This window comes from Podarcis erhardii (genome assembly GCF_964252035.2).
Source record: "Podarcis erhardii genome assembly, chromosome: 5".
Taxonomy (NCBI): Eukaryota; Metazoa; Chordata; class Lepidosauria; order Squamata; family Lacertidae; genus Podarcis; species Podarcis erhardii.
In genome coordinates, this window is record NC_138509.1 from 81,247,234 (window position 1) to 81,274,776 (window position 27,543).

Here is a 27,543-nt window from a genome sequence, read left to right on the forward strand (position 1 = left end):
GTTCTCTGCATCTTACACTAGCAGTCAAACACACAAGCAGTTTTTACTATTATTGTTATAATTATTTTCTGTCCAGAATTCCGCAATAATATTTTGTAACCTGAGTGAACTAGTTGATGCTGGATTATTGTTCTCATAACCTACTTTTCCCTGTGTGTGTGTGTGTGTGTGTGTGTGTGTGTGTGTGTGTATATATAATATATATATATATATATATATATATATATATATATATATATATATTATATATATATATATATATATAAAGTTAGTGTTCTATATCTTCACTGCGTGTTGCAGAAACCTGGCTACTATCCCTACCCTATCCCCATCTTGGGTAAACATAATTGTCTGATACCACGGGCAGTACAAAAGAACATGTGCGACCAATTCTATTTGTCTCTGTCCACAGGGACATAGTCTCTCTACAAGTGGTGTTTTCTGTAATCTCCCCTGTAGCACTGCTGAGGTAGTACATTCAGTCTTGCCAGCAGGTAGGCCCTGCGTTGATTCAGGCTGGTCAGTTGGGAGAGATGCAGCAGTTTCCACTTGTCCCCATGTGGTCCACTTGGCACTGCAGAATTAGTGCAAGCTGTACAGTCTGGGCAGCACCATCTTGTGAGTGTTTCCTTGGAAGTTAGACCTACTGTGTTCATTGTGATTTATTCCCCAGTACAGAAGCAGCTAACTTGGCCCCCTCCAGATTATGCTGAACCTAAAACATCTGGAGGCTACCTTGTTGGTTTTCCCTGCCCTAATATGTGTGTTTAGGCTGCAGTTCTCAGTACATTTACTAGTCAAAAAGATCAATGGAACTCGGCAGGACTTGCCTCTCCTGGTATGTCCCACAAAGGACCTTACTGACTTCAAATAAAAACATCTTGGAGATCCCAGGCCACAGGGAGGTTAGGCTGACCTCAACCAGAGCCAGGGCTTTTCAGCCGTGGCCCTGATCTGGTGGAACGCTCTGTCACAAGAGCCTTGGGCCCTGTGGGACTTGACATCTTTCCGCAGGGCCTGCAAGACAGAACTGTTCCACCAGGCCTTTAGCCAAGGCGCAGTCTGACCCCCTCTCTCCTCCTGTAACCCTCATAGAATTCTAGCCAATGGTTTCCATTAATTTGATTCTGAACTGATTTTAGAATGTATTTCAATTAACTGACTGTGATTTTATGTAAACTGTGCTATTTTTACTGTTGTTAGCTGCTCTGAGCCCGGCTTTGGCTGGGGAGGGCGAGATATAAATAAAATTATTTTATTATTATTATGCAATTTCTGCTTTTGAACTCTAAACAAAATGTCCCAAATGGCACATGATCATTATTTTAAATACAGTGGGCGGGGGGAGGGGGTTCAAATCAAGCTGCAGTAGAACCGAAAGGGTAAAGGCAGCATTGAGCAATGAAAATAATAAGACAGCAGATAAGAGAACATTATGCAAAAGTTCTCAGCAGATGGTATAAAAATAGCTGTTTTTCAAATTCCTGGGCAAATAAGCAGTTCTTAACCTAACACCTGAAAGCTCAAGAGGAAGATGGCTGATGGTTCTCCCTGTAGATGATGTTTCAGGCCAGCGCCCTTGGTCAGCATGGTTGGACACCTGCTGCTGGTTGGACACACTGTGCCAACCCCGCTGCTGCCTTGCCCCTCTCCCTCCCAGTAAGCAGTAGTGACACCACTGCAAGGAAGCTAGCTGTTCCTGCTGTTCTTATCCTGAAGCAAAGTTCTTAACCTGAAGCACTATTTCTGGGTTAGCGGAGTGTGTAACCTGAAGCGTATGTAACCCGAGGTACCACTGTACTAAGGCTCTCTGAATGTCAGCCTCAATTGCCTCTTCTCCTGTAGCAGTTCAGTATGGACTTCAATGCCTTGTTGCTTCATAGCTATTCTAACTAGGGTTGCCATATTTCAAGAAGTTGTTGGGCAAAGTTGTTGAGCTTTTTTTAACAACAATTCCCCCCGGATGCCATTTTTACATTTCTTTTACCCCTCTGACATAAGGCAACATGTGACTGAGTCCTGAGTTTAACCAGTGGAATTTGTTGGAGTCTTCTGTGCCTTGTAAAAAAAAATGTAAGTCATCAACCGCACATTATTCTACATCCCTCTTTCTTCTCCCTTTCAGTATGGGTTGCTTAATCTTTATCACCCATCTGCTGCAATTCTACACCAGTCTCAGTATGGATCCGCTTGTGAGTTAAACAGTAAGTGACAAACAGAAACAGGAATGCTCTTTCAGGCAAGTGACATTTCAGAAAATGAGATGGACAGGAAAGGAATGTATCAAAGCCTCTTGCAGCAGAAATACACTGTCATTCTTCTTCCGAGCACAGAAAGAGAGAGCCATTCTGGCACGCGAAACCAACACTTTCTCTTGAACCGTGAGTGCTAATGTAAGGTAATGGAAACCCACCATAAGAAATTGATTTGGAAGCAGGGACTTGGGCCAAAGTAAAGCACACTGCCCTTTCAGACTTTTGCAGCTAATCAAATGAACAGGGAATTCGGATAATTGCATCATTGTCCCCATAAGCAAAGTGCGGATAGGCTGGGGGAAGATGTATAATTGACTAATATCTGGTCACCGCTGTCACTGTATATCTTCATAAACCACTGACTGCTTTATCCTTCATAACCACATGGAAGTGAATTACTATAGCTAATCTACTGTATGACAGAGCCCATGACATTATTTGATGGCTTTTTCATTACTAAGACCATGGAAATAATTTGTGTTTTACCACAACCCAGTAATAATTTATTGCACATTAAAAGATTGTATTAAGGACTCTTACCATGCAAAGGAAAAGCATTCCCCTTTCCTCACTCCCCGCCCTCGCCCCCAATGGGAATTTCTGCTGCCATTATCTGGGAACCCAACGCAAGCATTGACTTTTCTTTTCCTTTTTATTAGGGCTGAGTGGAAATAATAATAATAATAATAATAATAATAATTTATTATTTATACCCCGCCCATCTGGCTGAGTTTCCCCAGCCACTCTGGGCGGCTCCCAATCAGTATTAAAAACAATACAGCATTACATATTAAAAACATCCCTGAACAGGGCTGCCTTAAGATGTCTTCTGAACATCAGGTAATTCTTTATCTCTTTGACATCTGATGGGAGGGCGTTCCACAGGGCGGGCGCCACTACCGAGAAGGCCCTCTGTCTGGTTCCCTGTAGCCTCACTTCTCGCAATGAGGGAACCGCCAGAAGGCCCTCGGCGCTGGATCTCAGTGTCCGGGCTGAACGATGGGGGTGGAGACGCTCCTTCAGGTATACCGGACCGAGGCCGTTTAGGGCTTTAAAGGTCAGCACCAACACTTTGAATCGTGCTCGTGCTTGATGTTTTTAAAAATAAATTTCAGCTGCCTCTTCTTGACAATGCTTCAAGTCCTCCTTGCAAAGCACTTCTTTAATTTTCCCTCACTTACTCTCCTGTAACCATCACGGCCCAATCAGAATGGCTACATAGATGGCCATTCCATTCCTTTACACAATCCTTGATAGTGGAGGGGTCACTCATGTGCATGAGGCGGACTGACGCAGGTGCCTTGGGCAGCAGAAGCCTGGGGGCACCTAACCACCTTCATCACTGGCAGAGAAGCAGCAACAGCAGCAGCAGTGGCTTCTGGCAAGAGCTTGCTAGATCTCACCAGAACTCAACGTGACTATTGCTGCTGCTTTGTGCGTGCCACCACACAACCCAGGGAGGTTTCAGGGAAAGTAGGGTGGCAGGATTGGGTGGGGTAGCACCTAGAGTTGACCTTTTTTTTTTTTTTTGTAAAGGATCTTTTTTGGCAAGATCGCAAAAAAAATGAAATTTGAAGTTTTTGAGCTGTTTTTAAGGAAAGTTGGCAAAATGACACTACCAACATGGGTCATGGGTTGCCATAAGTCCAGGGGCGGAGGAAGTGGGGTGTGGGGAGTGCGGGCAGCCCTGGGTGTCACCACTGAGGGGGGGTGACCAAATGCCAGGCGGCACTCACCATGGGGCCTGGAAGAGATGCGGTGGCTTGGGCACACACAAGGTCTGCGCTGCCCAAACTGTCTGCCCGCTGCCTCCCCTGCAGCTGTAGGGCAGCTGAGTGGGAGGAGGCAGGCAGACTTTGGAGGCCCCACAGTACATCCCGCCCCATGGGCGGCTCACCCCGTCCCTGGGCGCACCGCCCCAGGAGCCCGAGCAGCTTCCTCCGCCGCTGCATACGTCTGGATTTTCTCAGACATTTTTAGAATTTCTTTTTTTAAAAAAAAAATTATTAAATTTTCAACAAAAAGAAAGATACAAAATAGTAAAAGAAAACAATACAAAAACCAAAAAGACATAAAAAAGAAAAATACAAACAATTAAAAATAAGTCCCTCTTTCCGATATCTTACAACTCATTTACTTATTTTCTTGACTTCCTCACACCTCCCTTTTTTGTATTCCCATTAATAATTAATTCAGCAAATCCATACCCTCTTAATTTAGCCTTAATTATTTATCCTGGCATGTTATAACTTCAAGTTTTCGTCTAATATCAAATCCCTTTTTTTCATATTCTTGTTTTGCCTTATTGCTAGAACCATTTTGTTTCATTCCAACTTCATTAACATTCAAAAATTTTACAGTGTTTCTGTTGATAGGCTTTAAATTTCTTCCAATCTTCTTCCACCAACTCTTCTCCCTGGTCTCAGATTCTGCCAGTCATTTCCGCCAATTCCATGTAGTCATTTTTACAATTTCTGCCTAGACACTGCTTCCAACTGCAGTATTTTGGTTATGTCCAGGAAATTGCAGACATATGGCAACCCTAGTAGTACCTTCCCATTTCATGGGATGTTCCACCCCTGCCCATGTGACTAATCAAGAAAGGAGGAAGAAGCAACAGTCAGAGAGAACACAGGAAGCGGCCTTTCTAGTCCATGTCGGGCCATTGGTCAACCTAGCCTGTCTACATTGACTGACAGTAGTTCTCCAGGGTTTGGGGCATGAGTTTTCCTCAGTCCTACCTGGAGATGCCAGGGAACAACCTTCTGCATGCAGTGTGGGTGCTCTACCACTAAGCTATGGCTCTCAGAGAAAAGAAGCCATCATGAGGGTGAAACAATTGGAAATATAAACAGGATCTGCAATCGAATGTATTTTTTTCTCAGTAGAAACCAGTAGTTTCATACTGAAAGTGGATAATATTCTGTGCAACCCTCTTTGAAAAGCAAGTTGGTGAAACAAAGATTACAGTAGCAGAGTAAGGAAAAAGACGCTGTAGTTTGGTGTGTACAATATTATTCATTTATGTGTTATTTATTTAAAATATTTTATCTCCCACCTCTCGACTTGTTCAGAAAAAAAATGTCAAAAGAATGAAATAAAATGATACAAGAAATTCAGTAAAAAATGTCAGGTGGGATCCAGTGAAGTCAGAGTAGTAGATGCACTAAAATTAACAGACATACGTTATGGAAGTCCATTGATTTTCATATCACCCATGAGTTGTGTAACAAGGATAAAGTAGCAGGCAAAACATACATTTAAAATACAGGCAGATTAAAAATTTAGCAAATCAAAATTCATCAGGTGGGTAGATAGGTATCTGTCAGAACAATAAATATTATAATGTTTAGGTCATGATATAGAAACGATTGGATGCAGAAAAGTGATGAAAAATATGTGGGGCACTAAGATGGATGATCTTGAAGTAAGGTTCCCAGCAGGCAGGCCCCGGCATCTTAGCTGTTCCATTACTGAAGCTTAATTTTTGCCAACTGAACTGTTTTCCCTAAACAGATAGGTAGTCGTGTTGGTCTGCCATAGTCAAAACAAAACAAATTCCTTCCAGTAGCACCTTAAAGACCAACTAAGTCAGTTCTTGGTATGAGCTTTCGTGTGCATGCACACTTCTTCAGATATCTGAAGAAGTGTGCAGGTATCTGAAGAAGTGTGCATGCACACGAAAGCTCATACCAAGAACTGACTTAGTTGGTCTTTAAGGTGCTACTGGAAGGAATTTGTTTTGTTTTCCCTAAAGGCGCCCTTTTAGGCTGCCATATGAGCTGACGGTATTCAGTTGGCTAACCCCAAAGACTCGGAAAAGGAGCTTGATCTTCAGTCTGAGCTACTTGTTTTACTTGGAGCAGACCCTACCTTGCTGTGTGGTTGTTGCCCTTTGGAATGTCTGCCTGCACTGCAACAGTCCTGTCATTTTTGCTTTTCTAATGGAAAGCTATGTACTTGCTTGCCCTAGACCACACTGCTCACCTCTGAATCTCACCATTTGTAGAGTGGAAGGGGAAGAATGGGAATGGTGCTTAGAATCATTTGTCCTACCCCACACCCAAAATGATGGCAATCCTTTGCTATATACTGTACTATTTTTTTTACTGTTTAAAAAATCACTAGTTTGTTGCCAGTTACAGAAAAGGACCTGCATTCCAAAATGTGTCTGAAAGATATAAGCCAGTGTGAATATGTGGCAAGAAATAGGATGATGCAAATCTTGGCAATGAATTTGTATTCTTTTCATTTGCAGTATCAGATGATAATAGAGAGCTATGTGCTTTATTAGTATGAATAATATTTGGATAACTGGAAGAAAGAAATTTATGTAGATATCTTCTGTTGGGGTCTATTGTATTTCTAATGGTTACAGTTGTTATTTTTTTATGCATTCATGGTTCACAAAGTTTGTTTTCCCACATGAGTCCTCCTGGCTTTCTTTTGATATGAATTTGGGTGCATAAACACGCAGCGCACTGCTTTCCATGTTTACTTCGAGGCAAGTCCTGCTGTGATCAGCAAGTCCCACTCTTATCAAAGCAAGTCCCACTCTGATCCTAGGCAGCAAGTGTAAACTGGATCACATCCTTTGCTTGTGTACAGGGCAATCACAGAGGTGGTAGACAGTTCTTCCTGATTACAGTAGCCTCTGGCCATACCTGTAATTCCCTAATCTGCACACCATGCTTATCAAAGCAGGAGCACACATGCTCAGATGAGGAAAAAAAGAAAACACACTGTGCAAAACAGTCCAAAGAGATAACAGCCAGACTGTAAAAAATGTGGTAATCGTTAAGAGGGCAAAAAATACAAATGCCAGCATAATTATTACGTATTCCCTTTGAATTCCAATCGCGCAAGTCATGTTTAAAACATATTGGTAGAGAGCACTTGCTTCATTGTTTGTGTTTGTATGTAGCATTTGAAGTATGGCAAACCTTTGTAATTTATGTCTTCCAGCAAGAATAATAGGGTAGTGCAAAAAAAACCCAACGGTTTGCTGAAAAGGCTTGAGACAAGGAATGAGGCATTTTGTATCAGCACTGGTAACCAGCAAACCCAACTTTCAAGGGTATGAAGAGTTTGGTACCAAACTTCTAGTTCTTGTATGGAAGGGTCGGACCTGAGTCAGTTTATGAAGGAAACCTCTTTTAAAAAGTCCTTCAAGTCAATGTACATCATAATCTTATGCAGGGTTATTTGGACCGTGTTCAGTGGGGCTCACCCACAGGTAAGCATGCATAGGAATGCAGCCTTAGACATTAAGGGTGGTATTCAACCGAGGTTTACTCAGAGTAGACCCATTGAAATTAATGACCCTAACTTAGTAATGTCAATTAGTTTCAGTGGATCTGCTCTGAGTAAAACTTAGTTGAATAGGGTTGCCATATTTCAAGAAGTCAAAATCCGGACACAAAAAGCTATTGAGCTATTTTGGGAAAATCTGGACGTATGGCAACCCTACTGAATCCATGAGAGAAATCCATTTGAAAGCTTCATTTGTAATAAGTAATGGGTGCCAATTGCACATACAATAATAATAATATATTATTATTTTTATACCCTGTCCATCTGGCTGGGTTTCCCCAGCCACTCTGTGCAGCTTCCAGCACATATAAAAACATTAATAATAACAGTCGGATTCAATACAAAACCAGTCCAAATACAATATAATCAAGCTTGGCCGTTTTGCTCTTTGTTTACTAAATACAAATGAAATATTGCATCACACTCTCTAGAAAATGTTCTGATGCAAAGTGAACATTTTCCCATTCAGAATTTTCAAGAAAACCAGCATCACTGACAAATCTGCACAGCTGAGGGGAGATTCACTTCCTCAGAAATTCACATTCAGCTTCACATCCCTGGTTCAGCTAATGAAGTGTCCTAATTAACCTTGGACTGGTTACAGCAAACCATCTCCCAGGTCTGCTATAAGAGTAAATGAAAACTGTAAACAGTAGTAGAAAAACTTAATATAATAATTAGTCTTCAATATGAGAAAATATAAATTTCTTCTTTTTAATAAATGAAGTGGAGATTTAGGTATGGGAACAGGTACTTGCAACTATTCATATGAGACATGCGTTTTCAACATATCAGAAGAACAAATCGAATGATAGATATTGAAGCCATCACAAATAAGCAACACTCCTCCAATCTTTAAGTATTGGCAGTCGTGCCACAGAGTAATGAAATCCAGGAAGCTGTGAGTTAAATCATTCTTTCTAGCGAATGACTGAACGGGAGGAAATTGCAAATTATTCCTGGATATCCCGCCCACCCCCATGGAAGAATGAATGCTAATTGCATAGCCAACATCTAATCTCCTCGCGAACCATTCAGGATGAATGTTCAAGGAACAGGTCACCCTCTGTCTCAAACTCAGAAATCTGTGAAAACCCAGAAAGCTGTGGGAAAAGCACTGCTCACTACTGCAGTGTGGTCAGTTAGTGGTGGAAGAGGGATCAAGGAAGTGTTCGCTCTGTGGGTGTCAAAGGCACGTCCAATTCCTTTGAACGAAAGCCTCTGTGTGCATGTGATCAAACCAATATGGTTACTTCTCCCACAAAATCAGCCCATATGTGACCAAACCAACGTGTGGTAGTGGTTGATTGACAGAGCTCAAAATAAATGTAGGAAGTTATGGTCTAAATCAGTTAAGGAGCAGAGAAAAGGCACAATTCTTTGGGGATTTTTGCAGTCACACCCACTCATTCTAAAACAAAAATGAAAGCCTGAATTCTGGATCCTCTAAAAGAGACAAGGTCACTGAAAGACTGCAAAATACTTGCCATTCTTAGATTTCCTGGTTGAATAGCCTGTCAAAAGCCTCCTACTAAGGAACCAAAGTGGACGTAAACAGGCTTATAATCTACTACACTTACAGTCTGGCCTACAGCTCACCTGCTCCCACTTAAGCGCTGTGCCAAAACCTGTCCTCCAGATTCTCAAATATTTTCTTCCTCTGTAAGAGAGGCTTCCATTTTTCTGCTTCATTCTCTGGGCATGTCAGAATTTTTGTAAAATTTATTTAGAATTTAGGTGTGTATTTATGTGGTTTTCAACATACCTTATCATTGTTGGCTATTTGCAGTTTAGTAGCGCTGCAGAGAGCTTGCTGGGGAGACCATGCATAATAAGGAACTCAAAAATAACTTTAACAAGGTTTTAATAACAAAACAAAAACTCCTTTTACACTAAAGATAACAACAACAAACCAGACCCAACCACCAACCCATCCCCCAGGGAAATGAGAGAGCTAGGTGCTGCTCCTTATATACTATGCCCAAATGCTGACACAGCTTAATTAACACAACCTAGCAGCACCTGCTATGTTTCACAGCTGCAAGACTGGGTCTCATTATTTGCCCTGGCCCTTAAAGACATACACAACTTGTGAAGCAATAATGAACCTTCACATTTTACAGTGACCATTCAACAATCATTGTGTGATGGCCAAGGGTGGTAAAGGTACTTTTCTTTCCAGCAAACATTTCTCCAGCACCTTGCAGCCTCCCTGGCTGCCTGCATGTCCTGATCTGAAAAAGTCCCATGAAAGGAGTTGCTTCATAATGCCTTTCTCTAACTGATACATGGGGATCCAGGAAGACTACAAAGTGCAAACCACTAATGAGATGTTTCGTAGAATGAAAGGACACTAACAAACACCACCACCCCATTCACCTCAAAAGTAAAGTAAGTGTAACAAAAAGCCTGCAGCCTTTTTCACTGACATTTTCTCTCCCCTTTGGTAATTTTCACATGCAATTTATTTTCTGTGCAAACACCCTCCCCTCCTACCTTAGTGCTTAGCAGCCTCTCCCCAAAACTTCCCAACCTTTCTGTGACATCAAAGCAACTATGCCAATAGTTGTGGAGGCCACAACCCTGCTTAATAAACAGGTATCTCTGTGACATCAGAGCAAATAAACCAATTGTTGCTGGATGACATCCACAAATCATTAACTGTTGGCATGGTGTTGGCTTGTGCTCTTTGAGTAGTCTCATTTGAGTCCATAGGACATAACATATTCATTAGCTTCTCTAATGATAAATGATAAACCAACACATTGGTTTTTCTACTGTTAAATTAGTGGATTGTTATGATTTTTTTTTAATAAAGAAATAGTTCTTTTAATGATTGCATAGGGAGTGTTATCATATACTGGCCAGCTGTATCAGTCTTATACTAAATAATAATGTTAATTGTGTGTCTCCAAAGTCATTAGAATTTTGTCTAGGAAGCTATTATGTTTAATGTTATGACATTTTCAAGTACTTCTACCCAGCAGGCTAGCCTGCCCCAGCGTTCAGCTCTGTGCAATTTCCTGTAAGCTACATAAAAGTTCAGTTGGATACTATTACCAGCTGGGAAGGGTGGGGGTTAATACATTTTCACTAATTTTAAGGGGCTTAATGAGCTTCACAAGGCCAATCTAAGAGAGGGCAAGACAACACCAAATTAAAGCTCCCACAATGTTTCCACTTGAAAGTCAATCGTGATACCCATACTGTATAAATTCCACAAAGGAGTGTCTGTTTCAAAACCAGCCAGTTATGTCTGAGGCAAAAGTCAAAGCTCGTAGGAAACTATATGGGAAATCTATTAGAGAAAGAATAATGAATTATGACAACTCAATCTTTTAAAAGGGGACTTTTTTAATATAATAAAGTCTGGGTAGTGACATGGAGTTGTAGCCAGTGAAGTACCAAGTTAGTCTCTTAGCAGTGTAGTTCTTCAGTTGGCAAAATGTTTTGCACCAGTGGAACATTGTGGCACAAGAGAATGCATAAGCAGATCGCTTGTAACTTTTGCACCATAGACTGCACAATCTGTTGCATAATGAGCTTGCACAACAACTATTGTGTTGGATTCCTCCATTACACATTAAAACTCATTGTTCACTAGTACAAGAGCTCTTCCACTAGCAGACAAAGAAAGTTGGAAGCAGCCCATGGACTCAGACTTTGCCTGAGTCCCTATGCTTATTATTATTATTTATTCCGCCATCCATATGACTGAGTTGCCCCAGCCACTCTGGGCAGCTCCCAAAAAAATATTAATACCCCCAAAACCTGAAACATTAAAAGCCTCCCTGTACAGGGCTGCCTTCAGATGTCTTCTAAAAGTAAGACAGATGTTTCTTTCTTTGACATCTGATGCGAGGGCATTGCACTGGGCAGGCACAACTATCAAGAAAGCCCTCTGCCTGGTTTCCTGTAACCTTACTTCTCACAATGAGGGAACCCCCAGAAGGCCCTCAGAGCTGGAGCTCAGTGTCCGGGCTGCCTACTACCTGACTTCAGAGGATGCACAATTTGAGAGGATGGAGTCAATTTGAGCCCCTTTTCAGATAATACACAAAGTACACATGGAGAAAACAGAGCAGGACTTTACTGCTGGTCGTACTCTAGTGTTGCATGTGCCACTGGCCCTACCCCCTCAATGTTTACCCCTTTGTCATCATCTTTTGTGTTTGTCACATGGGAGTCAAGAGGGCAGGGCCAGCTGCCCAGGCAGCATTGGATGTAGGGTCAAGCAGTACAATCCAACTCTCTCTTCTCTACATGGATATGAGATATTGGGTGTGTGGAAATAGTATGGAGTGCTTGCCCCATTGCCTGATGGAACTTGTTGGACTTGAGGGAGTTGTTGATTCCATTGCATTCCCATGATGGATTGGGGTTGAGAGGTTGGCATCTTAAGAAGTTTATTTATGGTGGCCTGTTCTTGCCGCGCCACAGTGCCAAAATGGGTTAGGTAGATGCCTCATGGTGACAGAATTGCCACCCAAATAACTGCACAACACTTCCTGTTACTGCTGTGGTTGGTGTGCAGCTATTTTATTTGTCAGGTTGCATCAAAATAGTAGAAATAGCTAGGGAAAGCTTTACCCACCACAAAAAGCACTGTGTTTAGGGGAGGGGAAAACCTAAGCAAAAGTTCACCCGCTGGCATAATTTCTCATGCAATTGTTAAAATCACAGGAATCCTGCCAGGAAGGGGGGGGCGGAGATAGCAATTTAGACAGCGCTGTAAAAGGTGTCATTGCTCCCACTTTGGATCCTGCCTACTTTTAGTCAAGAGAAATGTGGCGAAATAACACTTGAGGATGTAAGAAGGCAGCAATTTTGATTCCAACCTGTATTCATCACAATCAGTACTGTTTCCATTCTGCTGCAGTTCAGTTTACACCAAATACTATGTGGGATGGAAAGACCTGTGGGGGGTTGGGTGAGGTATAAAGTGTGAGGGTTGGCAAGTGGGGGCTAGGCAGGGGTGGCGAGCAACGTGAGCAGGGGCAGTAGGTGTCAGGGAACTGCCATCAGCTCAGAGGCGAGAGATGGAAGGGCAGTTGTGTTATAGGGAGCCTCCGAAAATCTTGCGAAGCAGTTCCGCTTCCAGCAAGGAGGAAAGCCCCACCTCCAGTAGAGAAGAGGTGAAAGGAGCAGAGGATGCTAGGGAGAGCCTTAACACCGAGCCTGAGCAAGCCGGAGAGGCGGGGAGCACACCTTTCCAGCGCCCATCCTGCGCAGTAGTCTTCGGCGCAGAGAGGGGCGGAAAAGGCTGGGGGTGATGAGACTTTTATGCTGGGGGAGGTACAAAAACAGACCACTCCCGGATTCTGCTAGCAATTGAGCCGGACATAAACTTACGACGCTCTTCACTGTAAATAGTTTGCACCAAGAATAAAGCCTGTAAAAGACAGGTCGGAGTCTTGCCTGGTTACTCTCGAGCAACCACAACAGCCATCTGACAATAGCCTAGTAACTTACATATCTTTATTTCATTTCAATGTAAGGGAGATGTGAAAACAAGGTTTTAAAAGTCATAAATCATGTATCATTTGCAGACTTAAAAACAACAACATGAACAAATACCTATCATATATGCTTGGCTGATGTACATTCCTGACCACAGATAAACATGCAAACTGCAGCAGTTTCAGCTTCCTTTTCCATTTTTTTCTGATATCCCGACTTACAACTTCCATCAAGAAGGCAACCCTCCAAGCACAGGCTGCAGTGCAAAGATTTGTATAGAATTTGTGAATAGTGATTTATATTTTAGATCAAATTTAGAAATAATTCATATGATTTAACTGCAATTACAATAGGTCTCGTTCGTAGTGGGGAAGACTGTGAGGAGGGGAGTTGTGTGCCTGTTCTCCAGATGCAAACTGCTGATGGACAAGGCACCTCTTGTTCACCCTGCTTTTTTTTTCTTTTAGCCCAGACGTGGTCTAGACAGCCCGCTAAGTAGTGAATACCTTCAAGCAGAGGATTGTACACAGCAAAGTTGGGCACATGGCCCCACCAGCACCTTATTGCCATTTGCCTTGAGCAGAAAAGTTTGGATTCAGCAGACCTTGGGCTCTTCCTGTTGAGCTGGGGCTGTGCTGGCATAAGTCAGATATACCAGCATCTAGTTCCTCAGCTCCGCTCAGCTGGGGTTCAGCAGGGGGACCTTAAACTGGTATAACTTATGCTGTGCAAGTCCCCAAAAAGTTGCGTTCAAGGAGCGAGACAGGATGGGGCAATGAGAGATTTACACCTGTTCCAAGCCCCATAAATCTCAGTCTGAGCTAGGGCTCATTCCTCAAAACCTGGGTTCAGTCTCAGCTGCCACCCAGATGGCTGTAGCCTCGCCAGAGGCTCCTGAATGGACTTTGGAATAGGGGTCACTTTTGCCAGGGTAAGTGCTAATTATGCCAGCTTCTTATACTTAGGATTGCTTTGGCAGGCCAGCCCTCTAATGTACTGTTGTGGATACTGTGCAGGAAAGAGCAGACACACCCACTAAGACTGCAGAATTGCAAAGATGGCTTTACTTTGCTCGGTCCATCTTATATCACTATCACTTGCGCCAACTAGTGACATGAAGTGTAAGTACCAGATCCCATATATTACACCCTGCAGGAAACAAAACGCTCTGCCATTTGGCAGAGAAGCAACCACCATATACTCAGTAGGTTCATTCTCCATAAACCCCAGAAAGTGTCATTTGGGCAAAGGCCCTCCATTTACAAGCAAGTACTGTCCTAGTCTAATGGTTAAATCTAGCGCTGCTGGCAAATCTGCCCAAGCAAGAATGTTTTTGCTGTGCTAGTTAAACATTTCCCCCACTTATGAGCATGCTTGAAACTGTCCTGCTGATCTGTGCTGTTGGAAGGCAGGGAGTTAATGTGGCACAGGAGAACTGCTGCTTTTAAAGTGGGAGGCAGGCGGTGGCAGAGGTAGCTCCGAGGAGAAATAGCTTTGCAGGGGAGGAAAAAGCTGATACCATGGATTCTGGCGGAAGATAAAAAAAAATTTGATTTGTGTGCTTATGGGTGGGCTTGAGGGAGCTTTAAAGAAGCTGGCAGGGCAAAGCTCCAAATTTAGCATTAGAGGCAACAGCAACCAAAAAATAAAATAAAACCCGTCTGAGTTTCTTTCCTTCAATCATTTGGAAGTTGTCAGTAATATTTCCTAATATGCAACCTGACTCTGCTCTTTTTTCCCCTAACCACCAGCTCGCTTTAGATATAAGGAAAACATATTATCACATGCTGGCTAGGACTGATGGGAGTTGTAGTCTAGAGCATCTGCAGGACACCAAGCCCGTGAAGGCTGTTCTTGTCTAACCACCAGTTCCTAACTGCACTGAGGATGAAACCGTCTTCCTCTCACATCACTAGTCTCCCTGTCCATGATGGTGGCTTTGGCCGCCATGAAAGGGCAACAAATGGCAATTTATTTAATTCATTGTTGTTGTGTTTTTACTGCCAGGGAGGGGCCAAGGCACTTGTGAATGGGTGACGCTGTGGTCTAAACCACTGAGCTTCTTGGGCTTCTCAATCAGAAGGTCGGTGGCTCAAATCCCCACATTGGAGTGAGCTACCGTTGCTCTGTCCCAGCTCCTGCCAACCTAGCAGTTCGAAAGCACACCAGTGCAAGTAGATAAATGGGTACTGCTGTGGCGGGAAGGTAAATGGCATTTCCGTGCACTCTGGCTTATTATTAGATGAAATTTTCATCTCCAATTAATAATCTCCAATTAGTGCAGACAAATATCAAAAACTTCTGAGGCTCTTGCGAAACACCAGCTCTTATATCAGCCTCCTGGGTCACATTCTGCCTGCACGAAAACCTCCCTGAGTGTGATTTCCATTTGCCGACTGTGCTTCATTTGTTTTATGTCCTAAATGAATGTGTTTGGTACTTTAAATGTTTCTTAAATGTGACATGATCGGCAAATGCATCTTGTAAACTTTTCCTAATGAAGTTATTGCACACCAGGACTACAGCCGAATTTTTGCTGATGGAGCAATTCAAAAACTTTGCAATAAATTTACATCAAGTATAGAAATGTAATATAATTGATCATAAAAAGCTGTGAGTTTGTGCTGTGATTTTATTCAAAGAAATTCCCTGCTGGTGAAATGCCGTTTAGCAATTCAGAAAACATGGCCAAGATTTCCAACTGTCTAGTCGTAAGCTGAACAGCAGGGACTGGATGAGGCATTAGCCTCCTGTAGACGAGCTAATTGTTAGATCTTATTTTAAATTAATAAGTGTCATCCATATATGAGAAAAAACTTATAGGCCTTTAGAGACAAATAGAGCTTTAGTATGAGGATGCAGTTGCTATGGTGTTTGTTTCTCTTCTCTAGAAGATATAGGTTAAGAAGATTCTCGTGTGAATGGTTTAAGATATACCTCAGGCAAGGTAATTCTATTTACACTCAGTGACTGTGCCAGACAGAAGAAGAAAACCCAAAATTTCACTGAATGCAGAAGCAGTATTATTTTGTCCATCAAAAAACCAAACACACTCCATCCCATCAGAGTTGTTTATGTTGAAGGATATGTCTCCAGTACACATCAGAGAGTGAACTTTCCATGTGTTGATGTCAAGGTTCAAGCTGGCATTGAATTCAACTCAACACCAATTCTGTCTCAACCAAGTCAAATTCATGTAAGTGGCTTAGTAGTTTGTGAACAACAGCAAGGCATCACTGGAAGTGCGTGAGACTGGGGTGGAACCTAAGGTCCAGGAGCCAACTGAGGACCTCTGGGGCCTTCCTACCTAGCCCTTGGGATTCTTTCCATGCCATACCTACTTATAAGCCACACCCCTTTAGCACAGGCCATACCCCTCACCTTTCCTGTTCTTCGCCCTCCTTTAAAAGGTAAAGGGACCCCTGACCATTAGGTCCAGTCGTGGCCGACTCTGGGGTTGCGGCGCTCATCTCGCTTTACTGGCCGAGGGAGCTGGTGTACAGCTTCCGGGTCATGTGGTCAGCATGACTAAGCCGCTTCTGGCGAACCAGAGCAGCACACGCAAATGCCATTTACCTTCCCGCCGGAGTGGTACCTATTTATCTACTTGCACTTTGACGTGCTTTCGAACTGCTAGGTGGGCAGGAGCAGGAGTTCACCCCGTCGCGGGGATTTGAACCGCCGACCTTCCGATCGGCAAGTCCTAGACTCTGTGGTTTAACCCACAGTGCCACCCGCGTCCCTCGCCCTCCTTTAGACTTTCTCAAATGCATCCCTGTGCATGCATAGAAACCTGGCTTTTGGACTCTGGCCATACCTACCACAGGCATGTAGCCTCCAGAATGTTGTCCTTCTGGGGATGGTACCCTTTGGCTGAAAAATCTGCCCTATCCCTGTTCTGAGTGTTGATCTACACAGCATGGATTAGTAGAATCCAATCCAATATGATTACATTCTATGGTCCCCTTTAAAAAACCTCACCGCAGACAACATTAGAAGGCTTTAGAGCATATGTATTACTTTTCCATCAAATGAAAGTTGGATATATAATTTAGATATTGATACTCAGAGTTTTTTTCTTCACTATCATCACTGTGATATTATTTCAACATGTTTATCAATCTTATATTTATAAGAGATATTCTGGGTGCAATCCTAAAGCTTAAATATGCCAAGATGAGTGAGGTTAGGATCCAATGGATCTCTGGCTGAGCCAAGCCTGGCAGATCTCCCCCAAAATAAGAAATGGACAGAAATAAAAAATGAAAGATTTGCCCATCCCTAGCATAATCAGTAACTCCTCCACCTTGTTCTGAATAATGTGTGGATCTGTTCTGATTCCCTGGTAGGCAGCTACGCCTGAGCATCCTTTGTGCATTGAAAGTTTCCAAGGCACTGAAAGTGGTAATTCCATTTTATTCTGCCCTAGTCAGACCTCATCTAGAGTATTGCAGCCAATTCTGGGTGCCACAATTTAAAAAAGATATAGACAAACAGGAGCAAGTTCTGAGAAGGGCAGGATAAAAAGTGCAACTAGTGGGTGCCTGTCATATTGTTGTTGTAGAGATTTGTATACCACCCTTCACTAATAATAATAATAATAATAATAATAATAATAATAATAATAATAATAATTTTTTTATTTCTATTTCACCCATCTGGCTGGGTTTTCCCAGCCACTCTGGCAAGCTTACAGTAGATCTAAGGGCAGTTCGCAACATAAAAATACAATATAAAAAACACAAAATACATAATAAAAACAAGAGCAAAAACATGGATGAGGAAGGTCTTACTCCAAGCTGATCTGCCATTCAGAAACAGCATCCGCAGTCAAAGTAGAACAAGGATGTTATGACACAAAAAAGGGGCAGCCACAGTGAAAGCCCTGCTCCAACTAACTGAGGAGTGGGCTTGTGGGATCTATGGAACTTGCAGAAGTTTATCATGTGCATGATATGAGATGTACATGAACAATGTAGAAAACTAGAACATATCCGTGAGTTTGTAGAGTATTTCTTTGATCTCCCCCTTTAAATATAAAAATAAAAATTATGGGTTTTGGGGTTTTTTTTCAGTTGTCTGAACTTTGAAAGCCTTGCGAAAAGATAAAGGAAATTAATTGTGGGGGTTTTTTTAAAAAAAAAAGGAAAAGTGAGATCTCAAGTTTCTCAAGCACATTAATTACGAATGGATTTCATAACTGACTTTATACTTCCAAACTGCATTTGGCACATAAGCAGTATGCAAGCTGAATGAGTAATGATTACTTTATTTCCAACCACTTTCACATTTCTCTATTCAAATGGCATTTGTTATCTTCAGAGCCCAATCCTATGCATGTGTATAGGATTGCAACCAGAGAGGTCAGTTTACAGAAGAGTATATAATTAATATCACTGAAAAGAGAAAAGGGAGGGGGAAAACCTGTGACATATGTCTTCAAAGTGTATTGTTAAAGGCATACAACACAGCTATTTCTTCTTTTTTAAAAAAAGGCAAAATGAAAAAAGTCGTGCTGCATTAAATGATTTGAAGCATATATACTGGGAGTGGTGGAAGGGAAGGCATCATGAATAATTCAGAAGAGAGACGGGATTTTCCTTGCAAGGTCGATGAATGAAAAAGACAAGGCTTTAGGACAGATCAGCTCATATTCTTTCAGCGCTGTTGAGAGATCACCATCCATCTGGAGGGTTAAGGCAAGTTCATGCGACACAGCGTACCAGCTCCAAGAAAAGATTATATTGAAATCTATTGGCACCAGGTTGTGGTTCAGTGGGAGCCTAACAGCTGCTGGGAAGGGTTGAAGCCTACATGCTTGATGCCAAGTGAATTGGAGTCTATTTTTGAACTCAACTTCCATATCCTGAAGGAATGGTTATCAAAAGGAAAGAGAGGCGATGAACAATACCCCAGGCAGCCGGTACGGAGAACAGGACCCTACTTTATTTATGCCATTGAAATGACTGGAATGTCTTACAAAATGGCTTGAAAGAGAAGGTCTGTTTGTGTAAGATGAATGTGAGTATTGCTAAAGGGTTTGGGGAGGGGGGGGAGAAGTGCTTTCAAATCATTTCTGCCTTTAATAATGGCCATTTGATTTCCCCTGAAACCGACGACAATAGCAATTGTAGGAGGCAATGTGTTTAAACAGTGCATGGACTCTTCCAGCCTCTTAGAATGGAACTTTTTGCTTGGCTTTGTTGCAAACTATGTCCACAGATATTCCAGCTCAGGGTCTGAACAGAAACTGAAGGCATGGGAACAAATAAAAGCCACAGCCCCATGAATGCATTTCAGATTTTTGCACTCTTTAATTGGATCTCGGTGGTACCTAATCTGAAAGAGAACACTTTTTATTTTTAGATTTTCAAATGCCTAAAGTGGCCCAGCACAAAAATATACCCTGGTTAGCTTTCTCGGCTGCTTGAAAAGGCAGGAAGCAAATAGCAAAATTATGATTTAGTGCTATTCATAATCAATTATGCAGGCTTTGCAACTTTGACAGGCAGGAAAGCTGAAGCCTGCGGCTAGGCTAATTTAGAAGGGCAATTGCTAATTACGTATAGGGAAATAGTGTTAGAATTAGAAAATTTAAAAATTAGGTACAGTTTGAACAATATATGCAAGATTCATTTAGGGATAAATCCTAACTCCTCCTATTAAATGTGATTTTCTTGGCTCAATTGATCTGATCTATTACTCATGCTGTTTCTAAATACTGGGTATGCAAGAGGATTCATAAACCTTTGGCTTTCAGGCTTTGGCTGGGTTATTTTGTGATCCAATAATTTTGGTATTGGAAATAATTATGGGTCACACATTTTAAACTGGATTTATTTTGTACTTTATAAAAATGCCTTTAAGTAGCTTTCTTCCAGCTAGATTTACATTCTACCACAGCTGCTATTATTATTATTATTATTATTATTATTATTATTATTAATCATCATCATCATCATCTTCATCATCATCATAATAGAATTTAAATACCGCCCTATACCTAGAGCTAGCTGGAGATATGAATGATGTAGCTTTAATTCAAAGTTGCTAACAGAGTTTTATCAGAGGAAATGTCCTAATGAATCAACTTGTGTGTATTTACATGAAATAATACCATTTGGATATGTGGCCTTTGAAATGCATGAAAACAAAGTTAGCTTCTATCAATTAGTCCAATTTCCATAGGAATAGGTGAAAAGGTTGATTACTTCCCCAACCCCCCGGGGGGGGGGGGGGAGCCCATCTTCGCATTGCAGCCTGTGAACCAAACATTAACATGAAGCCAAATTTTTCTGGATGCCAACGAAAAATATCCCCAAACCCCAGTTTTGGTGTTATGTACTGCTAGTTTTGGTGTTATGTACATTACACTGTTAAAATGATTCTGGATGCAGTTCGGTATCCCTAACAGGAAGAAAGCCCCCATTGAATTGAATGGGACTTGCTTTTTGGCATGTATAGGATAGTGCTGTCCATGAAATAAAGTGAAGGCACTGTCCACATTCCTCTGAAGTTAGCCTTAATGTTTATCTGTGCAAGGTAGTTTAGTAATATTATCCCCAAATTCCAAGTGTCTGGTTAAGGCTGGGAGAAGAGTGGGTCACCTAAGGCTGCCTACTGTATAGCAAAGGGAATGAATTTGAAGCATGGGCTTCCTATTTAGTGTCCCACACCCTATTATGTTATGCTAGTTTTCAAGTCATGGGTTGCAAAGCTCATTTATGCAAACCACAGTTTCCAATGCAAGCAATTCAGTCTTGTACTGAAAAGGGAGGTTGCACATCAGCCTTTGTGGTGAGAAGCTGCTGTAAAGAATTGTTGCGATGGAGCTGGCTTTCCTACATCAATTTTTTTCTTTCTTGTTCACTACCCAAATTCATGAATAGCAGAGGCACATAAGCTTCCTCCTCGTGACCCATAATTACCGCTGCATTTTGCAATAAGGTAAGAGCTTGCTTCACAAACCTATTCCCATCCATAGGGGCTAAATTTATGGAGAGCAGGACCACTTCTCGTGGCCACCCCCCTGATGTCATGCCCTCTGCTGGCATTGCCCTTATGGTTGCATATTCATTGAGGACATCTGGAAGGCACTCCTGGAAGAAGCGGACCATTTAGATCCCTTCCAGTCGGAATTCAGACCTCATCATAGGACTGAAACTGCCTTTGTCGCACTGGTTGATGATCTTCAGCAGGCTAGGGACAAAGGTGAGAGCTGTTTCCTAGTTCTGCTGGATCTCTCAGTGGCTTTTGACACCATCGACCATAGCATCCTTCTGGACCATCTAGAGGGGCTGGGACCTGGGGGCACTGTTATACAGTGGTTCTGCTCCTTCCTCCTGGGCCGTGTTCAGAAAGTGGTGGTGGGGGATGAGTGTTCAGACCCCTGGGCTCTCACTTGTGGGGTGCCTCAGGGTTCTGTCCTCTCCCCCATGCCTTTCAACATCTACATGCAGCCACTGGGAGAGATCATCAGGGGGTTTGAGCTGGGTGTTCATCAGTATGCGGATGATACCCAGCTCTACCTCTCTTTCAAATCAGAACCAGTGAAGGCGGTGAAGGTCCTGCGTGAGTGTCTGGAGGTGGTTGGAGGATGGATGGCGGCTAACGGATTGAGGTTGAATCCTGACAAGACAGAAGTACTGTTTTGGGGGGACAGGAGGCGGGCAGGTGTGGAGGATTCCCTGGTCCTGAAGGACCAGGTGCTAGGCCTGGGAGTCATTTTGGACTCACAGCTTTCCATGGAGGTGCAGGTCAATTCTGTGTCCAGGGCAGCTGTTTATCAGCTCCATCTGGTACGCAGGCTGAGACCCTACCTGCCCGCAGACTGTCTCACCAGAATGGTGCATGCTCTGGTTATCTCTCGCTTGGACTACTGCAATGCGCTCTATGTGGGGCACGCCCGGAAACTACAACTAATCCAGAATGCGGCAGCTAGACAGGTGACTGAGAGCGGCCACTGAGACCACATAACACTGGTCTTGAAAGACCTACATTGGCTCCCAGTGCGTTTCCAAGCACAATTCAAAGTGTTGGTGCTGACCTTTAAAGCCCTAAACGGCCTCGGTACAGTATACCTGAAGGAGCGTCTCCAGCCCAATCATTCTACCTGAACACTGAGGTCCAGTGCCAAGGGCCTTCTGGCAGTTCCCTCGCTGTGAGAAGCCAAGTTACAGGGAACCAGGCAGAGAGCATTTTTGGTAGTGGCACCCACCCTGTGGAACGCCTTCCCACCAGATGTCAAAGAGAAAAACAACTACCAGACTTTTAGAAGACATCTGAAGGCAGCCCTGTTTAGGGAAGCTTTTAATGTTTAATAGACTATTGTATTTTAATATTCTGTTGGAAGCTGCCCAGATTGGCTGGGGAAACCTAGCCAGATGGACGGGGTATAAATAATAAATTATTATTATATTAATATTTAAAAGGGCCCGTGTACACGTAATTGTGTCCACGTAGGCTTCCACTCAGCTGAGGACCTGGATCGTGCAGGATTTTTGGTCACATGGAAGGAAGCCTATACCATGTGGTACCTCAGGTTAAGTACTTAATTCGTTCCGGAAGTCTGTTCTTAACCTGAAACTGTTCTTAACCTGAAGCACCACTCTAGCTAATGGGGCCTCCTGCTGCTGCCACACCACCGGAGCATGATTTCTGTTCCTGAAGCAAAGTTCTTAACCTGAGGTACTATTTCTGGGTTAGCAGAGTCTGTAACCTGAAGCGTATGTAACCTGAAGCGTATGTAACCCGAGGTACCACTGTGCTACAGCTTTTCAGATGTCCACACTGAATATGTGAACATAGGAAGTGAAGGTTGCAGTGCTGGAGATGCATCTAGAAAGCATGGTCCTCTTCCTCCACTACACATTTATGAATGGAGGGAAATCTGTGAAGGAGTTAAGCTATAGGGCTTTTCTGAGGATAATGTAGGGAGGCTGAGAGCCATGAATGCCACTTTAAGCACAATGGTGGAAAGCCTATGGTAGACCAGGGCTGGCATCTTTCAGCGATGAGGACCAGCAATGAAAATTCTAGTCAAAGAACCATCCGGATCTGTCGCAGGAAGCAATTGCTTTTGAATGTCTAGTTTTTTATTTATTTTTTAGAAGCACTTATAAATCACTCAATCACCGTAGTGTATGTAATACACTATAGATGAAAACACTGCTAATATCCACAAATCATTCACTCTAACCTTCTCAAATTTCTCTTCTCCAAATATCCATTCTATAAGCCGGGATTGCCAACCTTTTTGGGTCTGTTTTTGAAAACCAAAAATGTTCTTCTTGCAAGCATAATTTCAGCGTGGGGAGGGGACCCTGTGAATGCCTAAAATGTCAGCTATGGGTGCATGTGCACTGATGAGCACCATGTTGGCAATTCCTGAGAAAGCTGTCTTTCTGTGATGTAATTTGCTGTGTGTGAGAGTGTGCACGAAACACATTTGCACATACATAAATTTATACAGATTACATCTCACTTGCAGATTTTTTCCTCTCAGTTCAATACTCATTCCTATGATGGAGCGATAGATAGTGTGATCTTAACCCTCTCTACTCATAAGTAAGTCCTGTTTAATTCAGTGGGACTTACTCCTAAGTAAAAGGTGCCGTCCAGACTCCAGCCTTAATGCTTTCACTTTCCTTTTTACTGTTACTTGGTGCAGGCAAAATGATACAGACGAACGTCTGGGAGACATTATACAATGAGCCAAGAACGAAAAGGAAGCAGGGTTTAAAACTGCCCTTTTCTAAATTAGATCTGTAGGCAGCTTTCATTGTCAGTCTGTGTCTCTGTCTTTGGTAATATGATCTAGGGAAATCAAAGGAACAATATAATGTGTGTCACATTTCATGCATTTGGAGGCTTCTCATTATATATGAGAAGCCTCCAAATGCATGATATATATATATATATATATATATATATATATATATATATATATATCCCCTGCCATTCAATATTTCCTTGCACCCCTCACTGAAGACAACTCCAGAGTTTTAGATATGTTGTACTCTAGGGAAAATGATAATTTATATTTTATTGTGTGCAAAGATAACATTTGCATAAATTCTTTTGTGTTGTGAGATGTGCTAATACTGCCAAGATGGCTACATTTTTCCTGGCTACATTTCCCACTTATCTTGTGGGGTACTGCGGAGAGTAGTAGCAGTGGCGTAGCGTGGGGGGTGCAGGGGGGGCTGGCTGCACCGAGCGCAACATCTGGGGGGGGGGGCATGCTTGCACTCGCAGCTCTCTGCCCCTACCTGGCTCACTCAGGGTTAGGGGGCGCAAATTACTTGCCTTGCCCCGGGTGCTGACAACCCATGCTACGCCACTGAGTAGTAGCTCAAATCGCCATCTCGGCACTAAAGCCATCTGCAACAGTGGCACTTTGCTGGGACTAAGAACAACTGTTTACAAACCATCTGAAGGATCATACAAAGTTGCCTTATACTGAGTCAGACTACTGACCCATCTTAGCACAGTGTTGTCTAACAGTGGCCAAGAGTGATGGACAACGTCTGAGGAGATCCCAGATAAAATGAAAGCGAGTAAGGTGCCACGGATAGAGGGTCAGACTAGATCTGGGAGACCAGAGTTCAAATACCTACTCAGCAGTGAGTGGCCTTGGGCCAGTAACTATCTCTCAGCCTATCCTACCCACAGAGTTGTTATGAGAGGTGTGCATGCCACGTTGAGCTCCTTGGACAAAAGGTGGGATATAAATTATTAATAATAAATTAATAATTTCCGATGGCAGTTCCCTGACATCCATCATCATAAACCATTCCGCCATGAATCTCACTGGGTGATCCTGATCACTATCTTTCAGCCTAAGCTACCTCACAGGGTAGTCGTGAGAATAAAATGAGGAGGAGGCGAAGAGGAAGAAGAAGAAGAGTTTAGATTTGATATCACGCTTTATCACTACCCTAAGGAGTCTCAAAGGGGCTAACATTCTCCTTTCCCTTCCTCCCCCACAACAAACACTCCGTGAGGTGAGTGAGGCTGAGAGACTTCAGAGAAGTGTGACTAGCCCAAGGTCACCCAGCAGCTGCATGTGGAGGAGCGGAGACGCGAACCTGGTTCCCCAGATTACGAGACTACCGCTCTTAACCACTACACCACACTGGCACTCTCTGCATATTTTTACCAGCTTCATGAATGAATGAGCACATCAGCAAACCTGGACATGGGTTCAACCATCAGCCTTGTCTCTTTAGAGTCATTTGCTTTCTAACTTGCTTCTTACAACTCCACCTCTGGCCAGGGAAAGTTAACAAGGTAGCTTCCTGTCTCATGGCATACCACTTTAGACACATTCTCCAGAGTCTCAGGCAGAGCTCTTTCCCATCCCTTGAAACTGGGACCCACTGGATGTCTTGCATCTCTATCTCTGGCTTTTTCGCTCTCTCCATGTAGAATATCATCTTCCCCCACTGGTGTATGTGATGTTGATCTATACATCTTCTGGTCACGTGAGCCTGAGAAACTCCACCATGCCCCTTCTCATGTAGGCAGTCCCCCAGAAGCATGTCCAACGAGTGTGTTCTCTCTTCCTGGCTGGGCAAGACAAAGACACACACACACACACACACACACACACATGCACACACCCTATTTTCAGAGATAGGAAGATGCAGTCTTTTGTCGATCTGAACTGACTTCTCAACAGCAGTGAGAAGCAATAGAGTTCATAGAGCAAAAATTCCAGGTGCCCTTAACTGACTACGGTTCCCATAAACCTTTGGGGAAGTGCATGTCCTTTAAATTTATGGTGTGTACACAGATCTGTTAAAATAATAATAATCCCACACCTCTGAAGTATAGGAACATTGACACACTGCTGTCAAATGCCTAATTATTGTTTAACTTTTCTTTAGAAGGATTTATAAACCACTTGATCCATGAGCCCTTTAAGCAGAGTACGTAATTATAGCCCAGCTAAAATCCACCAAACTAATGCGCGTGCACACACACACACAAGATAATTATCAGTAGAGCACAGATAAAATCAGTAAAACATTTAAAACAAATCTAGGTAACTAAATTATAGTTCTGGGTAGATGTGCTGAAATAATAAGTAAAAAGCTTCCAACAGATCTCTAGTAAAAAGCTTCCAACAGATCTCTAAAACAATATAGTGATTCCAACAGATCTCTAAAACAATATAGTGAGGTTGCCTAAGTAAAGGTAAAGGGACCCCTGACCATTAGGTCCAGTTGTGACCGACTCTGGGGTTGCGGCGCTCATCTCAATTTATTGGCCGAGGGAGCCGGCGTACAGCTTCCGGGTGGTGTGGCCAGCATGACTAAGCCCCTTCTGGTGAACATGGAAACGCTGTCTACCTTCCCGCCGGAGCGGTACCTATTTATCTACTTGCACTTTGACGTGCTTTCGAACTGCTAGGTTGGCAGGAGCAGGGACCAAACAAGCCAGCATGACTAAGCCACTTCTGGCAAACCAGAGCAACGCACAGAAATGCCGTTTACCTTCCCGTTTACCTATTTATCTACTTGCACTTTGAAGTGCTTTCGAACTGCTAGGTTGGCAGGAGCAGGGACTGAGCAACAGGAGCTCACCCCATCGCGGGGATTCGAACTGCTGACCTTCTGATCAGCAAATCCTAGGCTCTGTGGTTTAACCTACAGCGGCCTACCGCTGCAAATTCCAAAGCACAAGTGGCGCCAGGCTAAAAGATTGACACCACACAAATGCAGACTGAACATTATGTGGCACCTGTAAAAGTTTCAGTTCCTCAGAGTGAAGGATGTAGGACGGGAGGACTTTCTTAGCATACGGCTTAATAAATAAAATGCCTTCGAAGATTGCTTGTGTGTAGGTCAGGGCCAGACCTTGAGTGTTTTGGCACTGTAAATAAAACATTAAGTTGGTACAGAAGGCTCTCTCCAGTCCCCAAATACACACACAGAGTTTTCAAGGAGCTGCTCATAACTCCTGTTTCCTCTGTTGATCAGATTTATGGGGCGAGAGGAAACATGAGTTTTGTCCTACCCATCCCAGCAAATTTTAAAACCAGACACTGTCTGCTTCCTGCTTCCCAGCTCCCGCTGCCAACCTCTGTTATATCTAAAGCAGGCATCCTTAACCTGCGGCTCTCCAGATGTTTTGACCTACAACTCCCATGATCCCTAGCTAACAGGACCAGTGGTCAGGGATGGTGGGAATTGTAGTCCAAAACATCTGGAGGGCCGAAGGTTGGGGATGCCTGATCTCAAGCTTCCACTTGAAATAACGCTTGGAATCCATGTGCGCCATTCACCTGGACTTCATTTTCCCACCTTCCCAGCTCCCTCCTAGTGATGGCATTCACTGGGCTGAGAGTTCTTATGCTCTCCTTCATTTGCTGCATCATCAAATGGGTCTTTCCCCCCTCCATCCCAAAATTGGCTGGCCTTGAAAACTGTGCAGGGGGCCTTTCTAATCAACAAGGTCAACCTCTTCTTCTGTCCTTTGGTTTGTTTGTGTTGCTTTCACTGCTGTTATA

At 43.0% G+C, this 27,543-nt stretch overlaps 1 protein-coding gene across 4 annotated transcripts in view; it reads left to right on the top strand.

The window, feature by feature from the left end:
• LOC309342169 (schwannomin-interacting protein 1) overlaps positions 1-27,543 on the top strand; it is a 372,887-nt gene that overhangs the window by 221,837 nt on the left and 123,507 nt on the right. Inside the window, exon 1 of one of the 4 annotated variants that reach the window (XM_081862500.1) lies at positions 18,774-19,049. The exons of 2 other annotated variants lie outside the window; for them this stretch is intronic. In XM_081862500.1, the coding sequence (XP_081718626.1) occupies positions 19,044-19,049 (6 nt within the window). In that variant the 5' untranslated portion in view covers positions 18,774-19,043. Of the gene's footprint in view, positions 1-18,773; positions 19,050-27,543 lie in introns of those variants that run through there. One more of the 4 variants, XM_081862499.1, reaches the window with a different exon arrangement.